At 41.8% G+C, this 18,219-nt stretch overlaps 1 protein-coding gene across 1 annotated transcript in view; it reads left to right on the top strand.

Moving 5' to 3' along the window:
• The window catches only part of LOC147670586 (metabotropic glutamate receptor 5-like), a gene marked incomplete at both ends in the record, with an annotated part of 474,287 nt that overhangs the window by 447,462 nt on the left and 8,606 nt on the right, over positions 1–18,219 (top strand). Inside the window, one exon of the mRNA XM_086948148.1 lies at positions 2,943–3,189. Coding sequence (XP_086804274.1) covers positions 2,943–3,189 — 247 coding nt within the window. The remainder of the gene's footprint in view (positions 1–2,942; positions 3,190–18,219) is intronic.

Genomic DNA, 18,219 nt, shown 5'->3' on the forward strand with positions numbered 1-18,219 from the left:
TGTAAATAAACTCCTTAGTATATCTCATTTATAATAAATCTGAGAAAAAGTGGGATACGTGATCCAATCCATAGTAAACAACTTGAAATCTCAAATGGTTTGCAATACTGGAAAAAGGTTGTGTATGGAAATGAGACCTTCAGGTGAGGTTGTCTATTCCGGGTCACAGAGGATGTTAGTCTTGGAAAGACTTCTCCTTTTGAACTGATCTCAGTACTCTTGTATTTGACCCAGCACACCTACAGTGTCTCAGCTATTCCAGCCACTGAAGGTGCTCCCTAATTAACTTTATGTGCTCCAACTTCTCCAATCCCCCACTACATTCCTTGCGTATGGTTCATGGTATATACACGTCTCAATGAACCTCTCCTTAAAACCATAATGTCATAATAGTTAGTCTGTCAACTATCTACCCAACTGAAGGTCATGATGAAACACAACTACTTATTCTGAAACAGCTCAATCAAGCTACTCCTTCCAGAACACAGAATAGCACATCCACTGTTTTATCAAGTGTAGGGCCATCAATCAGATGCCTTACAAGGTTTAGCTGGAGACCTTAATGTCAGTCAATATGCTGGTTCTTGTCCTTTATCCTCATAAGGCCCATCAGCTACAGCACTGGCCTATAAGTGGTATGAGGTAAATTAACTAGCATTAAGGGCTGACTCTTCAGTCAGTTATGATACACTAAAACACATAGCCAAGCAGCTAAACATATATCAAAGCGAAAACATCATAATGAACCTCAAGATATGATCAAATGAAAAATATCTAACATACATAGAACAAGAAAATAAATGCACATCACAATAAAAACATCAATATGCAGATAATGGTGATGGTCAGGCAAAACCAGAGCCTATTTCAATAGGTTTGATATAAATTGTAGCGATAACTATAAAATCGCGATCATCCAAAATATTCTGATTAACATGCACTTTACACTGCATTCTGCACAACTGACAATAAAAGGAAAACTGAAAATGTTTCAAAACTATATAATATAATGTTTTCAAGAAGAGCAATGATTACATTGAATCACCTTTCAATCCAGTGCATGTATCTGTAACTGTTTGTAGGTAGGTATTTGTATGTGGTATTGCAAAGTGCAAAGCTATCCAAAAGCAACAGAGAAATGAATAGAGTCAAAATGAAAGATTGAGAGTGATTAGAGGGCTTGCTGATTTCAGAGAGTGGAAGTGACTGTTACTGCTTTGTGATGTAGTGGTCTTCATCTGTTTCCTAAATTGGAGCAACTTGGAGCATTCCTTAGGGATACAGAGATCTTACTCTAGATGGTGGGTGCTTAGATTGAGAAGGCCTGTTGATTTTTATCTGCTCTTCATCTTCACACCAGCCTAATCCTGCTCCGACTGGTGGTGGTAAGCTTATCAGCCGGTTAGGTGAGGGTGCCAGTCATGATGACTTTGTACATGAAGCAGCTGGGTTTGAAAAGTGTGTGCTGGCTGGTAAATTACATATTTTCCACCAGGGTTGGCATTGGTAATAAACAGTGTTGATAGTCCATAGTTGTCAGAGTAAGGCCTAAGAAGCCGATTTATCAATATTTGACTCAGCAAGACACCTTGCTGCACAGTTTGAAAGGGAGAGGTCAGGAATGCGCCGAATTTAACATTATATGGCCATTCCTCTGCTCTCCTTGAACTGGCACACATGTGGCTGCCTGCGTCATAGTGCATGGGTAGCTGGGTTGCAGACAGGATTGTTTTTGTGCAAGAAGGGACACCTTCCTGCACAAAAACAATCCACTGAGGCTTTTCCTCTTTCTACATGTTCAGCAGAAAGCTGGATACATAGATAGAGGCAACAATAGGAGGAATAAAGATATTCACCTCGTTACACCTTCCCTGGGCAGGTGTAGCATTTTGACGCATTCCCAGGTCTACCACCCATGCTAAATATGGAAATGCGCCAAAATCCATGGGTGAATGCATGGCAACACCCATGCTCCAACAATGGAACACTTCCTTAGGGCAAAGTGACGCACTGCACTTGTCCTGCCTTGCATTACTCCAGATTTACCAAGCACTGCAGGGCCACACAAGGTGTGCGTGGCTTGGTATAACTGACTTTGTCATTGAGTTGCCCTGCATTACCTTGCATGACACAAATTCCACACCACACTTTGATAAATATGGCCCTAAATGTATATCTGTGTTGCGTAAGAACTGTATGCTAACTTCCCTATTTGCTAATAATTGACCATGGTAGGTGAAGCATCCCTAATGGCAAACAACCTGCTTTTCACAATACAACCTGTATTCAAACTCAAAAGTGTAGATGAAACCAATAAAGTTCCCATGGTCTTATTTTGGCCCTAATCATAAGTTGCCCAGACTGTTCTAGGCAACTACAACTATCCTGGTGTCTCTGGACCTGGAATTATTGGGTCCATATGCTGCAGACTCAAAAAATCCAGGGCCAATCACATAGCCCCAGACACCACAGCAGAGCAGCAGGACCCAGCCACTGCCAATGGCAATCTGCTTATTTCAGAATGGTGGAACAGAAAAAAACTCCCCAGAGGTGACATTAAAAATAGCTACCCCCGTACACCCTGCTATGACCAAGTGAAAAAGCCCTCACATTTACCACCTGCTCCAAGCAAATGGAAGGAGGAAAAAATACAGAATTGGACACAATATTCGAGGTCTATGTGCGATACCGACTGGAATAATTAATTCCAGCCCTGATTACCCCACATGAAAATAAAGAATAACTTTTAGAGAAGCCTTAAGCAGAAATAAAATGGTTTCTTTCTGTATTTTAAAATAAAATGGTTTCTTTCTGTATTTTAAAATGCGCATGTCAGTGTCTTAACATTTCCATCTGCGCTGTTAAATATAACTTTCCTTCAAGATTTCATAATTATGTGAACAGCCTTTTTCTAACCAAAGATTTTGTTTGTTATCTCATAGGCAGATTCACGCTCAAGTCTCAGCATGTCCAAGATTCTAAAATGGGATTTGTCATCAATGCAATATATGCAATGGCACATGGTCTCCACAATATGCAGATGGCGCTGTGTCCAGGCTACAAAGGACTATGTGACGCGATGAAACCCATTGATGGGCAGAAGCTACTTGACTGTCTCATGAAGGCTAACTTCACAGGAGTTGCTGGGGATATGATCATGTTTGATGAGAATGGAGACTCACCAGGAAGGTACAGTCACATGTTATTACTAAAGGCGGTATTAACAGGGCTGACATTTAGATCTCATTATATTGTAGGTCACTCTCCACATGGACCCCACTAATAATGGAAAGCCTGATATCACACATAAATGTTGTACGGTGGCTGCATATATGCATAGTTTATAAGGAATTAAAACGTAATACCCCTCAGTGGGTTATCAACGCAAATACTCTCTGTAACCAATGGGTTCCATCTGTGTAATCCCCTTGGATTTGTTACTTTTTTGACTAACTGGTTTTTGACCTTTACTGTGAGTAAGTCTCATTACCCGAGTCTCACTCAGGCAAATTCTGAGAAAATGTGAAAGTGCCTACCACCAGTGCCTCCCTTTTAACAAATGATTCAGAAAAGGGGGTGGTGATGAACAGAGTGTCTGAATTGAGCAGACCACTCTTACCCAGTCCAAAGATCAGGGCTTGATCCAGCACCGTTATTTATCTCACTGCCCCATCCCAGCTCAGAACCTGGCTATATGCAAATCAGTCTGTCCCTGGCCCAGTGCATCATGGGAAAAGGGCAGACTAAACTACCAAGCCAATTCTTCACCAGAAAGGAGACAAGCTACCGGGGACCGGTTTCTGGCATTTCAGCCATCTTCGGCCCGGCTTGCTTGAATCCTGATGGAGCAGTGAGAAAGGGACTCATGTCTGAGTATACCCTGCCACACCTATAGTGGCCTAAAACGATTCAGAAAAGGGGGTGGTGATGAACAGAGTGTCTGAATTGAGCAGACCACTCTTACCCAGTCCAAAGATCAGGGCTTGATCCATCACCGTTATTTATCTCACTGCCCCATCCCAGCTCAGAACCTGGCTATATGCAAATCAGTCTGTCCCTGGCACAGTGCATCATGGGAACAGGGCAGACTAAACTACCAAGCCAATTCTTCACCAGAAATGAGACAAGCTACCGGGGACCGGTTTCTGGCATTTCAGCCGTCTTCGGCCCGGCTTGCTTGAATCCTGATGGCGCAGTGAGAAAGGGACTCATGTCTGAGTATACCCTGCCACACCTATAGAGGCCAAAAACGATTCAGAAAAGGGGGTGGTGATGAACAGAGTGTCTGAATTGAGCAGACCACTCTTACCCAGTTCAAAGATCAGGGCTTGATCCATCACCGTTATTTATCTCACTGCCCCATCCCAGCTCAGAGCCTGGCTATATGCAAATCAGTCTGTCCCTGGCCCAGTGCATCATGGGAACAGGGCAGACTAAACTACCAAGCCAATTCTTCACCAGAAAGGAGACAAGCTACCGGGGACCGGTTTCTGGCATTTCAGCCGTCTTCGGCCCGGCTTGCTTGAATCCTGATGGAGCAGTGAGAAAGGGACTCATGTCTGAGTATACCCTGCCACACCTATAGTGGCCTAAAACGATTCAGAAAAGGGGGTGGTGATGAACAGAGTGTCTGAATTGAGCAGACCACTCTTACCCAGTCCAAAGATCAGGGCTTGATCCATCACCGTTATTTATCTCACTGCCCCATCCCAGCTCAGAACCTGGCTATATGCAAATCAGTCTGTCCCTGGCCCAGTGCATCATGGGAACAGGGCAGACTAAACTACCAAGCCATGCACTGGGCCAGGGTCAGGCTAATTTGCATATAGCCAAGTTCTGGCTGGGATGGTGCAGTGAGCTAAATAACGGTGATGGATCAAGCCCTGATCTTTGGACTGGGTAAGAGTGGTCTGCTTAATTCGGACACTCTGTTCATCACCACCCCCTTTTCTGAATCATTTTTGTCCACCATAGGCGTGGAAGGGTATACTCAGATGTGAGTCCCTAGCTCATTGCACCATCAGGATTCAAGCAAGCCGGGCCGAAGACGGCTGAAATGCCAGAAACCGGTCCCCGGTAGCTTGTTTCCTTCCCAGTATAAGAATTGGCTTGGTAGTTTGGTCTGCCCTGTTCCCATGATGCACTGGGCCAGGGTCAGGCTAATTTGCATATAGCCAAGTTCTGAGCTGGGATGGTGCAGTGAGCTAAATAACGGTGATGGATCAAGCCCTGATCTTTGGACTGGGTAAGAGTGGTCTGCTTAATTCGGACACTCTGTTCATCACCACCCCCTTTTCTGAATCATGCCTTTTAACAAATGGCTGCTGCTATGTAGCTAGGGTAGGAGACTTTGTGCTGGTTTCAGGTGATCGTGGGTGGCACACGTGTGCAAGCCTGCTATTTGATCACAGGCAGCCTGTCACAGAAGGGACCCTTCAAGGATTGGTGTTAACCTGGGGTAGGCCTTAAAATGAAAGTGAGCATTCAAAGTTTAGGTCTGTAGTGCTTACTGAAAGTCAGTGGGGCTTAATAGAATTATACATTATTGGCTTCGCCCCACTTGGGTCTGCGGTTTCCAGTGAGGTATCTATCTTTGGGTAAACATGCATTCCAAATGTATATCTACAGTGATAGCCACATTCCATATGGCACTTTGAGAACTTTCAAATATTCCTGGCTCAGCCGTAATCAAATTCAAAGGTTTTGTCTTTCCTAATGGGCCAAAGTAATTATTCTGCTAGCCAAAAACGAGGATCAAATGCCTCCCCAGACTTGATCTGAATCTGGAACTGTCTGAATCAATACATTTTGGAAAAGTTTGTTGTTCGTAAACGTGTGTGCATGTATGTGTGTAGATACATATATTCACTGAAAAACCACAGGTCTCAGGGATGTTATAGTTAGGAAATAGCATTTAAAAATTCTTAGATATTCACAGAAAAAAATGCAGGTTACAGGAACTTTATAGTTAGGCTGACATTTCACTTGTACAAAACCTATGAAATTCAGCCGTTATAGTTAGCTGTGCTAACTGTAACTAAAGCCCCCGAAATGCACTGCTGGTGACGTCACATATTACACCATCCACATAATCTTTGCTGCACCTACTCATACCTGAATATAACCTTTCATACACCCACTCCAAATTTCAGATTACCATTCTCGAAACAAGAGCTACACCAATACCAGTATGTGCATACCAACTCACTGATTCATAGGTCTACACACACACATGCAGTCACTCAACCGGGGCCCAACCTTTTTTGTTTTAAATAAAAAAATGGAGGGGAGCCTAGTTGCCCCCCCTCCATGCCATTTTTGGCCCCGGTTAGGGACTGCTGGGGGAGCCTGAAGGCCCCCGCGGTCCCATCCAGCTCTATCTTCCTGCGGGAGCTGGCATGGCTTTTTACTCACAGGGAGATGCTGAAATACAGCTCCCTGGGAGTAAAAAGTAAAGTGTGCTCACTTTGAACAAGAGAGAGCAAAGTGCTTTCACTTGTTCAAAGCGAGCACACTGTTTGCTATGGGATGGCAGGAGCAGTGCTCCCGCAATCCAATAGCAAACTGCAATTTCCCGGGGTGGGCGTTTGGAACATCCAACTCTGCCAAGAATGTATCTGATTTCAAAGGTCCACAAACAAGTTTCACCCACCCCCGGCACCCATTATAGCAGCAATAGGGAGTGTGGAGTATTTTTTACAGGACTTGGTTAAACAACTGCCTAGATATTTAAAAGGTACAGGTGAATTTCTTGGAAAATTACAGAACATACAGTGGGCAGAAGATTTGATGTTTATTACTTTAGACATTGAATCCCTGTACACGAGTATAGAACATGCCACAGGTTTGAATGCCTTAAAACACTTTGTCAGATTAAGACCTCTTGATTGTTATAATCATAACAAAATGCTTTTAGATCTAGCTTCTTGGTGTCTTTTTAATAACTTTTTTATGTTTGGTAATGATGTTTACTTGCAAAAGAGAGGTGTGACGAGGGGGGCCTGCTTCTCCCCCAGCTATGCATGTTTGCATGTTGGCTGGTGGGAGGAGCAGGTCCTTATACGCACATTCCTCAATGATTACACCAACCATGTACAACAGTGGTTAAGATATATAGATTTTATTGTATGGAAGGGTGATGAAAGGAGTGCCACTGATTTTATCAATAGGATTCATGACAATACCCTTAATCTTAAATTTACATCGCAGATCAATAAACACTATGTGGAATTTTCAGACGTTAAAGTCTATATCAAGAACGGAAGCATAGCAACCACGCTACACAGAAAGGTGATGGCTGGAAATACGACTCTCCATGCCAGTAGCTTCCACCCCAAACATTTGATAAAAAGCATTCCGTTTGGTGAGTTATTGCGATTAAAGAGGATAAGCACGAGGACTTCATGCAAACAACAGGCCCTCCTGAGATTTAGAAGGAGAGGCTATAGTGAGTCCATTTTAATGGAAGCAGTGAACAAAATTAGTACAAGACTCCCTTTTTTCTAAACCAAGTAACACAGAAAATTCTGAATCAGCAGATAGTGTCCAGAGACTCAAAACTTCATTCAATAGACAAGAAAGAAGGATCCGGTCTATTATTAGGCGTAGTTGACCTCTAATTATGACAGATGGGATACTAGCACCTAGCCTTCCCCAACAACCTACTATTACTTTTAGAAAAGGTCCGTCTATGTCAACACAAATTGTGAAGACAAATCCTGAACTTGCGACTGCCAAAATGTGGCTACAACCCAAGCAAGGGTTCACTAGGCGTTCCACTTGCAGAGCTTGCAGGTTTGGAGAGAATACTACATCGTATCTGACTCCTTTTAGCCCAGAGAAAGTGTTGATAAAAGGCAGCTACAATTGTAAAACTGAGTTTGCAGTTTATGTTCCGACGTGCACCTGTTGTTTAAAATAAGTGGGAAGCACAAAGCTCCAGGTGCACGTTAGAATTTTACAGCACCTCAGAGCCATCATGAATAATGATTCCACGTATCCGGTGGCTCATCATTTTAAACAAATACATAATAACAATGTCAGTTGTTTTAAATATTTTGTTGTTGCAGCCATTCCCAAACCCCGAAGAGGAGGAGATAGAGAAAGGATGTTGAGGAAATTGGAATCCAAAATGATATTAAAATTAGATGCCCAATAGCTTCAACAACACGGAGGACCTTTATCATTTTCTAAAGTATATCGTTTGGTAAAATTGACAGATGTAAATATATGAACTTTTTGTACATACTTTGATGAACTGCATTAGTGTCCAGCCCGCAAAGGACTTTTTGGTTTTGTTTTGCCCCGTATTCTTAAAGTTTTTAGATAAGGGTTTAAAACTTTGATACCTTTGTGGCTTTTAGATATGTATATAAAAGTGTGTTTTAGGATTTAGCTGGACACGCTCTTTAAATAATGTAATTTTGGATTAGAACTGCACTTTAGTAGCACTTTATTGCATTTTTTGCACGTTGGCATTAAGCACTTTATTCTCTCCTCTATGCATTTGAGCAAATATTTGTTGAAACATGAGGAGCTGCATCTATATTGGCAGGATTTTGCACAACAAGATGCTTCTATGTTATTTGCTAAGTCAATTAGCTCAATATATATTCTTTAGTGTCTTCAAATGTGGATTCATGTATTTTATATATGCAACATATCGTTTTTTACTATTTATGAATTATGTATGAAGCATACATCAAGTTTGTAACTGTGACGCGCCATTCCCAAACATTGAAGAGGTTAAATTTCACTTCTTAATTATTGAAGTTCAATATAATTGGGTGGTGGAATTCAAATGATTTGCAATGCATTTACACAGTTATATGAAATATTTGCCAGATTATGTGAAGGCCAATTATGCTGATCTTCAATCAGAGAAATTGCACTGTAAAACTGACTACGCTATTTACATATTGGAGTGCTCCTGTAACCTCAAATATGCAGGGAGCACCAAACTCCCTGCAAATAAGAGAATTCTGCAACACATCCGGGCCATTCTTAATCATGACCCAACTTACCCCGTGGCTAGACACTTTCAAGAAATACACAATAATGATCTCAAACATCTCTCGTAATATCTCATTGATTCTATATCCAAGAACAGACTGGGAGAAGATAGAGAATGTATGCTCAAATATATCCTCAACCTTGATTGCAAGACCCCAGGAGGTTTAAATATAACAGAGGATCTTTATACATGTATCTAACCTACCGGGGGAGGAATTCACAGAAAATATATAGGGGAAACCATGCTGGAGAAGGAGATGCAAGAGTATTTCACTGAAATCATAGGAGGCTGCCATTCTGACCTGAACCATAATAATGACGGTTTTTTAGAAAACTGTTTTATACACATTAGGAGGTGTTTCTATTTTTAGGTCAAAACAGGTCAAACCCAATTCTTTGAGGTAGAATCATTAAAGCACTAGCACTTTTTTGAATTAGGTGAAGGCTTTGGTCAGGATGCACTTTTTAGTAATAAACCAAAGATCAAGGTTTTAAATATATTGGACTAGCAACATTATGCCATGATGTCTAGAATGCTTTGCACTGAGAATTTAAAATGATGTTTTAACAATTTTATTGTTTTAACAGGAATTTTTAGAATATTAGTGAATTGTTTTCAACTATTTATTCACATTTCCCTGTTAAATATATTGTTGCTATGGTATTCAAATATTTATTATATTTAACAATTAATATTTATTGTTATTTAATCAGTGAATGTTTACAATCCTCAAATAACAAACCCAATCGTATTTAGGCATGGGATGGTAACTGACATTGAAGAAGGCGTTGTTTGCCGAAAGGCGTCTGTCAGAATAAACCCTTAATTTTAAACTTCCCCACTGAGTGCCTCCAAGTTTGTCCACAGATGGGTTAAACGTATTCTGATTATATATATATATATATATATATATATATATATATATATATATATATATATATATATATATATATATATATATATATATATATATATATATATATATATATATATATATCCATAGGAAACTCGTTTTTTGTTTTCTCAATATCTTTGGCACCGGTTGACGAATCTTCGCTAGATTTGTAAAACTTGTGACCCTCTCCGGTCAGCTCCTTTCTTAAAAGTTTCGGGGTGATTTGGCAAGCGGGGGCTGAGAAAAAACGGGGGTCTCAAAACGTGTTTTCCCCATGTTAATTCCCGTAGGAAACTTTAGACACAGCTACAGCTGAAACTGCTGAACAGAATTACATCAAATTCGGCAAAAAGGTAGCCCTTGGTTCAGAAAGAGACCTTTTTTTAAAATGGAGTAAATCCGTTCAGTGGTTGCTGAGAAAATCAAAAAAATAAAGTTTCTATATATATAGAGGCGCAGTGGATATGCGCACCCTCCTGATCACGAGCTTTATTCTAATTGGCTGTCAACACTCCAAACCAGGAAGTGTTGGCAGCCATCTTGTGCCTCGGTAACCGAGGCACAAGAAAACAGAAAAACAAATACAAAAAACAAGACCTGCTCAGGGGGTCTCACAAGAACCCCCAGGGCCCAAAAAGGTTTTTTTTTTTTTAATCGCTGCATTCGTACTGGGTGCGCGAATCCAGCCGAGAAAATAAAAAAAACAAAGTGCGGGCTCCTACGCTATGTTGTATTAAAGCCCCCGGGTGGACCAGGTCCAGGGGGCAGTGGAAAAATGTGTGTGGGGGTCCAAATCCCGCACACTGCCTCAGGGACTGCCACCTCCGCGGGCAAGATGAATGAGTTGCGGGGGGCAAGCAGCCCCGGGGACCACCACCCCCTGGGGCTTCTTCTTAAAGGCGGGGGGTGCCTCCAAGGCCCCCCAAGCCCCGAGGACCATCATTTATTAATTACTTTGCGGGGCACACAGCCCCCCCGCTTTCCCAGGGACCACCACCCTCCGGGTCTTTTTTTTTTACAATAAAATATACCTGAGTGGGGGGCTCGAGCCCCCACCCCTCCGGGCACCGCCACCTCCGCGAGGCACTAATATTCAAATGCGGGGGTCCGTTACGTACCCCCAAGCCCCTGGGATCACCACCTCCCTGGGGCTGTGCACTGGTAGGGAGGGGGGTCGCGCAGCCCCCCTTCTGGAGCCCTCGATGGCCCTTGACCCCCCAAGGGGCCGGCTCCTGCAGTGTCCCGGGGTGCCCACCCTCTGGACACTACTGTTTGCTAAGACAGGGCGGGAGCCGTGCAGCTCCCATCATGTCATTGCAAACTACTATGCTTTGTTGAAGCGAGAGCAGGTAAACCTGCTCTCGCTTCAATAAAGCAAAGCAGATTGTTTTTCCACAAAAATTAACAATAATAAAGGCTGACCCGGGGGATGGAGTCCCCAGAGCCAATAGAGGCCTCTGGAGGGGGGCCACGCAGCCCCCATCCATAAAACAAAAAAAATATGTAGCCATGCTACATATGGGGTCCCCTGGGCCGGATTTGGCCACGGGAGGGGGGCCCATGTGGCCCCGTTCCCATTCATATTTTATTTTATTTTTTTAAATGGGGGTCAGGCTCTAGGGATGGGGTCCCCAGGGTCCACAAAAAGTAAAAAGAAGGGGGCCACACAACCCCCTTCCCCCATAAATTATTTTTAAAAACACGCTATTGTGCCGGAGGCCCCACCCCCTCACAGCAACACTCTGCAAATGCACCTTGTGTCACATTTTAAATTAGGAAATTCATTCCCCTTCAATACTGGGGTTCCCTGGGAGCCAACAAGCCCACCAGGTACCTCCAGTAAGCGCCACAGGGCTGCGTTGCAGAGAGGTGGTCCAGGCCATGCCCCTTTTTACACCTCTCTGCAACACATCTCTCTGGCACTTACTGGAGGTACCTGGTGGGTAGTTGGACCCCAGGGACCCTCAGGATTCAAGGGGACTTAATCCCCCAACTTACAACACACCAGGGGGCACGTTTGCAGAGTGGTGGAGAAAGGGGGTCTTTGTCTACCTCTCACCAATCCCACTGCGTGGGGCTTACTGGTTAAAGGTAGGCTAGTTAGCCCCTAAAGAACCCCAAGCAGTGAAGGGGACTTCAATCCCCATCCAAGAGCGTGCCAGGGAGCACGTTTGTAGAGTGGTGGGCAAAGTGGATGTGGCCTGGTACAAGTACTTACCAGTGCTGCTGTGGGGGACTGACGGGAGGTAATAGTTTGGAAAGTTGACCCCCAAGGATGTCCTCGGGAGCCAACTACCCCTCTTGTTACCTCGAGTAAGTCCCACACAGTGGTATTGCTAAGACGTCTTTCTCTACCACTCTGCAAACGTGCCTCGTGGCAGACTACGGGATGGGGGATGAAGTCCTGAAGGAGTTTGGTGGCCAATAATCCCTCCTGTAAGTCCTACGCAGTAGAATTCCTGAGCGTTGGTTGGACGCCCAGCACCCTTTCTCCACCACTCTGCAAACACAACTACTACTTAATGTAGCATTTTTCTGCACCTCTGACTTAGAGCTAGTTTTAATCTCCCTGCCCTATTATGTACTAGGGCCTTACAGAGGAGGTAATGCCAATCACAGGGGTACCCCAATGCATAGTGTTCCCTAGTGTATGTAGGGGTTTTCACTGTATTCTAATTGTCTCTTAGCATAGCACTGGCTCTAGGCCTGGTTAGTCAGAGTCAGTTACCAGCAGTACCTGTCTGAAAAAGTTGTGGGCACAGGATGATTTTGCAACAAGGCCTCTTTCTGCTCCTCCGTTGGTTCTTTCTGCACATGTCTTGTTTCTTCCTTCACTTTTCTTCTTCTTTGTGAACTACTGTTGCTTCTTTCAGCATTTCTTTTGCTTCTTTCTGTGCGTTTTTTCTTCTTTCTTCACATGTCCTACCTCTGTAGGCATAGTTAGAAACTAGCATTTAAAAAACCTTAGAAATTCACTTAAAAAACCATAGGTTTCAGCCACGTTATAGTTAGAAATTAGCATTTAAAAAGCCTTTGAAATTCACTGAAAAAATAATAGGTTTCAGGCATGTTATAGTTAGAAATTAGCATTTTAAAAACCTTTGAAATTCACTGAAAAAAACATAGGTTTCAGGCACATTGTAGTTAGAAATTAGCATTTAAAAAACCTTAGAAATTCACTGAAGAAACCATAGGTTTCAGGGGCGTTATAGTTAGTTGGACATTTCACTCATGCAAAACCATAGAAATTTGTCTGTTATAGTAAGTTCAGCTAAATATAACTCGCGCTCCCGCAATGCACTGCTGATGACGTCACATATTACATCACGCATGACATGGTCAGTGACACCACTGATGACATCACGATGACATCTCAAATTACATCACTGATGACATTACTGATGACATCATCCATGTGATAATTCCATGCATCTTCTCTCACCCTAATATATCTTTTGATACACCCACTCTAAATTACAGACTGCCACTTTCAAAATCATAGAGACTCCAACACCAATAATTACATACCCACTCACTGATTCTTAGGTCTACACACTCATCCACTCACTCACCCGTACAGTCACTCATACTTATGGTCACTCAGTACAGGACTATCATATGCATTCATACACCTATATAGACACTCACACACCTCCACTCATCCATAGAGGTACTCACACATATAGTCAGTCATGCACATAATTAAACACACTCCCATTTACTCACCTATACAATTATACACACACCAGCTCACTTACTCTAAAAATACTAGTACATTCTTACGCTCGTATACAATCACTGATACAAGCACACACTCATCCATACAACCACTCTCACAATCACACCTTCTTACTTATAGCCATTTATATACTCTAACACACATATATACTGCCTTTCCCATATGTAGTTACTCACACATGTACCATTGAGATATACATTCAATCACTAACACACCCATAAACACCCTCCCCCAAATACAGTCCATCACAGATGCACTCTTGAAATCATGCGCCCAGTGAATCACCCACTCCTAAATCTATGCACAGAATCACACACACCCCACCCACACAAATGCTCAGACACCCATACAGACACAACCAATCAATAACTCCTAGAGACACTCATCTAGCTATTCACAAACCCTTGCAGCTGCTTACACACCATTAGACAGACGTATACAGACATTCACACAGTTTAGTCACTAACCCATGCATTCAGTAAGATATGTTTAATCACTCACTTATAGAGTCAGTCACGCACCTACTAAATCATCCATTCAGACACGTATACACCCACTCATTCTTCAATACGCCTTTCCCAATATATATTAAACATATTTACATTTTACAGAAACACACAGTCACTGGATGATGTCATCATGGCATTACTCTGGTAATATGCCAAAATCCATGGGTGGATGCGTAAGAACACCCATGCTCCATGCATAGAACTCCTCCCTGGGGCAGAGTTTTGCTTCCTTGCCTTACTCCGGATTAATCAAGCCATGCAGGGCCACGCAAGATGGCCTTGCATGACTTGATAAATCTCACTTAGGTTTTGTGTTCCCATGCACTTCCTTGCATGGCAAAAGTGCAACGCAAAATGTTTATAAATTTGGCCTTGAGTGTCAGTGTCCACTTATGCAAACACCCACAATGACAGAATTCACAGATACCCACAATGTAGCAATGTGAGTCCCCACAAATCATCTCTTATACCCATACACCGGATACTAAAGTGAATAGATTATTCTCCAAGTGCCTTTTAAGTGTGGCCTTGTAGAGAATAATGCTTTTTAACAAACTGAGGTGAAAACTGCGTTGTAAAAAGTAATATTGGACAGGGTTTGTCAATATTTTGGGCAGAATACCTCTTGAATTCCCTTGTGGAAAGCAAGCTCGTTGGTTGCAATTCACCTTGTCCATGCTGGCAGTGGGCAGAGCCCTTGGTGAAAGTGGGGGACCAGTGGGGCCGGTTCAGCCAGAAGGGTACTGTCTTCTTCATAAATGTTTTGGGATATTGCCTTAATTTCGTACAAACTAAGCCCTGTGTCTACCCTTCCCATTAAAGAGCAGCAATCTGTTTTTCTGCAGTTACATTTGTGACATATAAACAATAATACATTCATACATTCTCCTTGCAACAATATTATGAAATGAGTCTGCTAATCAGTTTTAAGTATGTTTGAAAACCTAAATATTGTGCCCTCAAACTGGCAGAAATATTATGCTTGATTTGATTGGTTTAGAAATTTTGTTGGATCAAATAAGATAGATAGATTAAAGACACAGGAGGCAGAGCAGCTGTAACATGTGCATTGCATTCCAAACTGTATGCTGGATAATAGTCATCATTTTAAAGACCACAGGAGGGTGTTCATACACACCGAGAGCTTCACAAGAACATATTGTTTTTGTGCATTTTCGTATTTCCTGCAAATGGTTTGGGATTCTTCCCTCCATTTAGTAATTCATGAATTTCCTGAAATACATTGTAAGCTTTCAGCTGTCCTTGACTTATAATTAGTCATAACTCCATGTAATTGGCAACAAAAGCAACATTACAGTTGGCTCAATTCAAAGTAAGTGGAGTGAACTATGATCAATTTACTGCCTAGAATCAAGATTACAGGGCTGCTTCATACAATCATTCCAAGCAATTAGGCACTTCCGGTGTTCATATAAAGAAAGGGATCATTCATTTGCCTTCTATGTCTCAATGGTTAGCAGATATGCTAAATTCAGGTGTGCTAGTTATGCATTTTATGAGCTCTGCCAAACCGACTTCCAATCAGATATTATTTCCCATATTTAGATTAGTGTACCTGGATAGTACAGTACACAAACGAGGAATTTCAAACTCACTAAAAATTGAACAACTAATTACATGTCATTTAAAAGTGGTGCTTCTATTTGTGTAACATATTAAAAAGCAGCTTGATATCTTGGGGAATATGGAAAAAAGGCTTATCACTGGGCAGGAGTGCTACTCATTTATATGTGTTACAACTATATCATAGGTTTAGGACGCCATCCTAACGTTGCCGTGGGATAGGGGCTGCCTTCTCTTTTCTCAAGTTTTCGGCTTTATCCTGCCTGATCTTTGAATATTAGCATTAATTTTAGAGTACTTAACCCACAGGCATTTGATGAAGATAGTACGCTGACCATCAGTCAGCGACTTTAAGGGTACAGATCGGAGGGATCCTCCTTCCTTTCGAGCTTAAAGGTTTTTATCATTAAAAGTGACAACACTATTCTACATTTCTAGCACTTGATTCTATATTATATATTATACTTTGGAGTTTGGACATAAGAGAAAATATAGAAAATGACACCATTACCAAGAGGATTTGTTTGTGCCAATTCCAGTTCATAAAAAACTTAGATGCCTGAAAGCTCTTTCATAGATGATCATTGCGCAGTGGAATATATTTTTTAGACATACTGACGTATACAATAAACAGTTTTTTTCTAATTATCGTGTGCCACTGGTAAATTCACCCTGAGGAAAGTTAAACACCGAAACGCGTTGGTGAAAATCGTGTTTTTCAACCAGTGTTTCCGATATAATAGTGGATTTTAACACTTAGTTCCATTGGTTAAACTTCAGGACTTACCAACATATTATTGTTTTTGTCAATAATTGTTTTCTCTCTTTCTTTCTTGGATTGCCTTTGTGTGGTCATACCTCATCAGAATTTTTCCAAAATGTATTCCCATTGTGATTTTATTGTTGTTTATTTGTATGATATTTAACTTAGACTTTTTGATAATAACCAAAAAACAAATGAAAGAAATGGTAAAATAAATAATATAAAAAACAGATATATTTTTGCATAATTTGTGTGTGTAGTATATTTTTTTTCATATACCTATGATATAGTTGTAACACATATAAATGAGTAGCACTCCTGCCCAGTGCTAAGCCTTTTTTCCAATTCGGTTGTCATTCCTTGTTAGGGTATTATCCATGATAACAGGGGGCCCCGTACGTTTTTCCAGATATCTTGGGGAATTTTCAATAAATGAAACGTGTATGTAACAACTATTACTGCTGTCATTATTACTACTACTGCTATTACTAAGATTACTAGAACTAATACAAATAATAAAAATAACAATTATAATATTAGACGTTAATATTGTTACATTTTTTCGTCCAAAACTTTGATAATAATTTTGACAATAATAATAGGAATTATTATTATTATCACTTGTACTGGTAGTAGCATTAGTAGTTGTAGTAAGACAAAGTATAGACCTGGAAGAATTATTAATTACCACAGCTAATTGTGCAACATTTTCAGATTTCATGTTCTGCCAAATTTGTGAATTTGTAAAAAAAAGATGTATTACATGATTTTGCGTAACTTTTATCTTCTGGAGTGCACTGCTCACATAAAGGGGCCGATTCCCATCTCATTCTGAAAGCATTCCGACCGAATTGGTTCTTGAATGCTTTCCAGATGACTCAGATCGAGGGAGTCCGACCAAATGATTTAGATGCATCCAGATGCTTCTGGATACGATTTGGTCGAACTCCCATTGACTTCAATAGGAGCCTGTGTTACAAACGAGAAAATGGGGGGTGGGTAAAACCTTGCACCCTGTGGTGGGCACTCCATGGTGCCTACCACAATGTGCATGGTTGGAAATGGGGTCCCTTGGGTACCCCCATGGGCCTGATTCGGAATGCCTTGGGTGAAGGGGGCCAAAGAATAATTCTGGCAGCCGATTCATTTGGTAGGAACCGAATCAGAACGGCTGTCTGAATACGCCGTCGTATGGTTGGGATACCCGACACCCCCTCTCAACACAAACGGTTCTGAACTTTTGGAAGGCGGGAGGGAGTTATTTATTAAAATATGAAACAAAATTAAAACATTAAAATAACAGTTTCATATCATGTACAATTTCATTTACACATTACGATGTTCATGGCTAACCTTAACACATCTCTAACAAAGGTTCTCCTAGCCGATACTAAAACATCCTGTAAATACATTCTCAAAATTGAAATTGTACATCCTAACATTACGGGCCAACGGCAAGGTCGTAACCGGTGTCAGATCCCTAATACCAGAACTCCCCCCTCACTTGTGAGTGGCGGGCGCACGGAGGACTGTACCTCTGTGCCAACTTCCAATTTCCCTTGTCTTAACGGGGGCCCCTGTTTACTCGACGCCATCTTAATGGTCGTCCGAGGACTCGTGTGAGGTGTCTAGAAGGTAGCGTAGACCCCCCTCCCACCCCACACTGCTTACCACATCTGCCGTCGCAGATATCCTGGCCCCGGGAAATTCCCAGGA

Source organism: Lissotriton vulgaris, unplaced genomic scaffold, assembly GCF_964263255.1.
Source record: "Lissotriton vulgaris unplaced genomic scaffold, aLisVul1.2 SCAFFOLD_1833, whole genome shotgun sequence".
Taxonomy (NCBI): domain Eukaryota; kingdom Metazoa; phylum Chordata; class Amphibia; order Caudata; family Salamandridae; genus Lissotriton; species Lissotriton vulgaris.